This window comes from Procambarus clarkii, chromosome 58 (assembly GCF_040958095.1).
Source record: "Procambarus clarkii isolate CNS0578487 chromosome 58, FALCON_Pclarkii_2.0, whole genome shotgun sequence".
Lineage (NCBI taxonomy): Eukaryota > Metazoa > Arthropoda > Malacostraca > Decapoda > Cambaridae > Procambarus > Procambarus clarkii.
This window is the reverse complement of record NC_091207.1, coordinates 14,923,515-14,925,037: the sequence shown is the minus strand read 5'-3', so window position 1 is coordinate 14,925,037 and position 1,523 is coordinate 14,923,515. Positions and strand designations below refer to the sequence as shown.

Here is a 1,523-nt window from a genome sequence, read left to right as displayed (position 1 = left end):
GGAGGAGGAGGAGGAGAACCACAAACAGTTGGAGGAGGAGGAGGAGGATCACATAGAACCCCCCACCGAAAAAAAGATAAAAAAAACTGGATTCAGTTTAGTGGAAGAAAACGTATTTATCTTGACCCAGACGCTGGTCTTATAGTCATTTTAATTTTATTTACTCTGATATATAAAAGGCCCGGAGATTTTATATACTCTGGTATATAAAACGTCAAAAAAGTATATAAAACTATCAATTGAATATAAAATTAAAGGTTCCCACCAGGCTTCTGTGCTGGCTAGGGTTCAAGTCTCCTGGTGGGAAAGTGTTCTCAATAACTTCACTCTCGTGTTTAGGAGAGTTGTGAATCAAGCATAGACATAGTGTTCTCCCATATTAACAGGGACTTGATGAAAAACGTAAAAATGATAGTCATCCTTAAGAATTATTTGACTCTAAAATTCAGGGATGGTCAACTTCTTGGGCTGCTCCCAAGAGAACTGTTGCCGTCCAAAATGTCCATAACACGACGTATCACTGTAAATTGGTCTCTTTAAGCCCAGCTCCTTGACAATATGTCCTAGTCGTAGATCAAAGTTGTGGTTAACAATCTTCAGAAGCTGTTTTGATGTGTACTGTGAGGTGCCATAGTGGAAGATGCTGATGCTTATGGGGTGCACAACACTAATGGCGTAAGATACCTGAACCAAACAGCGTCTACATAATTTGTTTTTCACCAGTGACTTGGCAACCCATCGGGCGGCATAGGCCGCTGAGCGGTCAATCTTTGTGTAATCTTTGCCAGAGAATGCTCCCCCGCCGTGAGCGCCCCACCCACCGTAAGTGTCAACGATGATTTTCCTACCAGTTAGCCCAACGTTACCTTGAGGTCCACCCATGATTAATTCTCCGCAAGGGTTGATGTGGTATTTCGTTTGAGTATCTATATATTTTTCAGGAATAATGACCTTGATGACCTTCTCTATAACCTCGTCACGCAAAGCTTCGACAGTAATTTGTTCCGAGTGCTGTACAGAAGCGACAACAGTGTTCACTCTTTTGGGAATAACAGCTCCTTGATCGAAGGCATACTGGCATGTGACTTGAGTCTTACAGTCAGGTCGCGCCCACCAGAACGTCCCATCTCTTCGCAGCTCTGCAATCTTCTGATTGAGACGGTGTGCCAGCATAATAGTTAAGGGCATGCACTCGTCGGTCTCATCAGTGGCATAACCAAACATCAGTCCCTGGTCCCCTGAACCAGTGTTGTCATCACTGCGCCCGATGTGTACACCATTAGCAATCTCCGCACACTTTTGCTCCAGGGCCAGAAGAATATTACAGGTCTTGTAGTCAAAGCCCTTTCGTGAATCATCAAAACCAATTTTCTTAACAATATCACGCACAATTTGTTGATAATTAACTTGAGCCTTGGACGTAATCTCCCCACAGATCAGGATCATACCAGTTTTGGTACACGTTTCACAAGCAACTTTGGCGTCAGGGTCCTGGCTAAGATGGGCATCAAGCACTGCGTCGC

General features: G+C 44.0%; 1 protein-coding gene across 1 annotated transcript in view; it reads right to left on the bottom strand.

Annotated features, from left to right (window-relative positions):
* Positions 1 to 474: 474 nt before the first annotated feature.
* The window catches only part of LOC138353473 (S-adenosylmethionine synthase-like), a gene marked incomplete at both ends in the record, with an annotated part of 4,034 nt that continues 2,985 nt past the window's right edge, over positions 475 to 1,523 (bottom strand). Inside the window, one exon of the mRNA XM_069306446.1 lies at positions 475 to 1,514. Coding sequence (XP_069162547.1) covers positions 475 to 1,514 — 1,040 coding nt within the window. The remainder of the gene's footprint in view (positions 1,515 to 1,523) is intronic.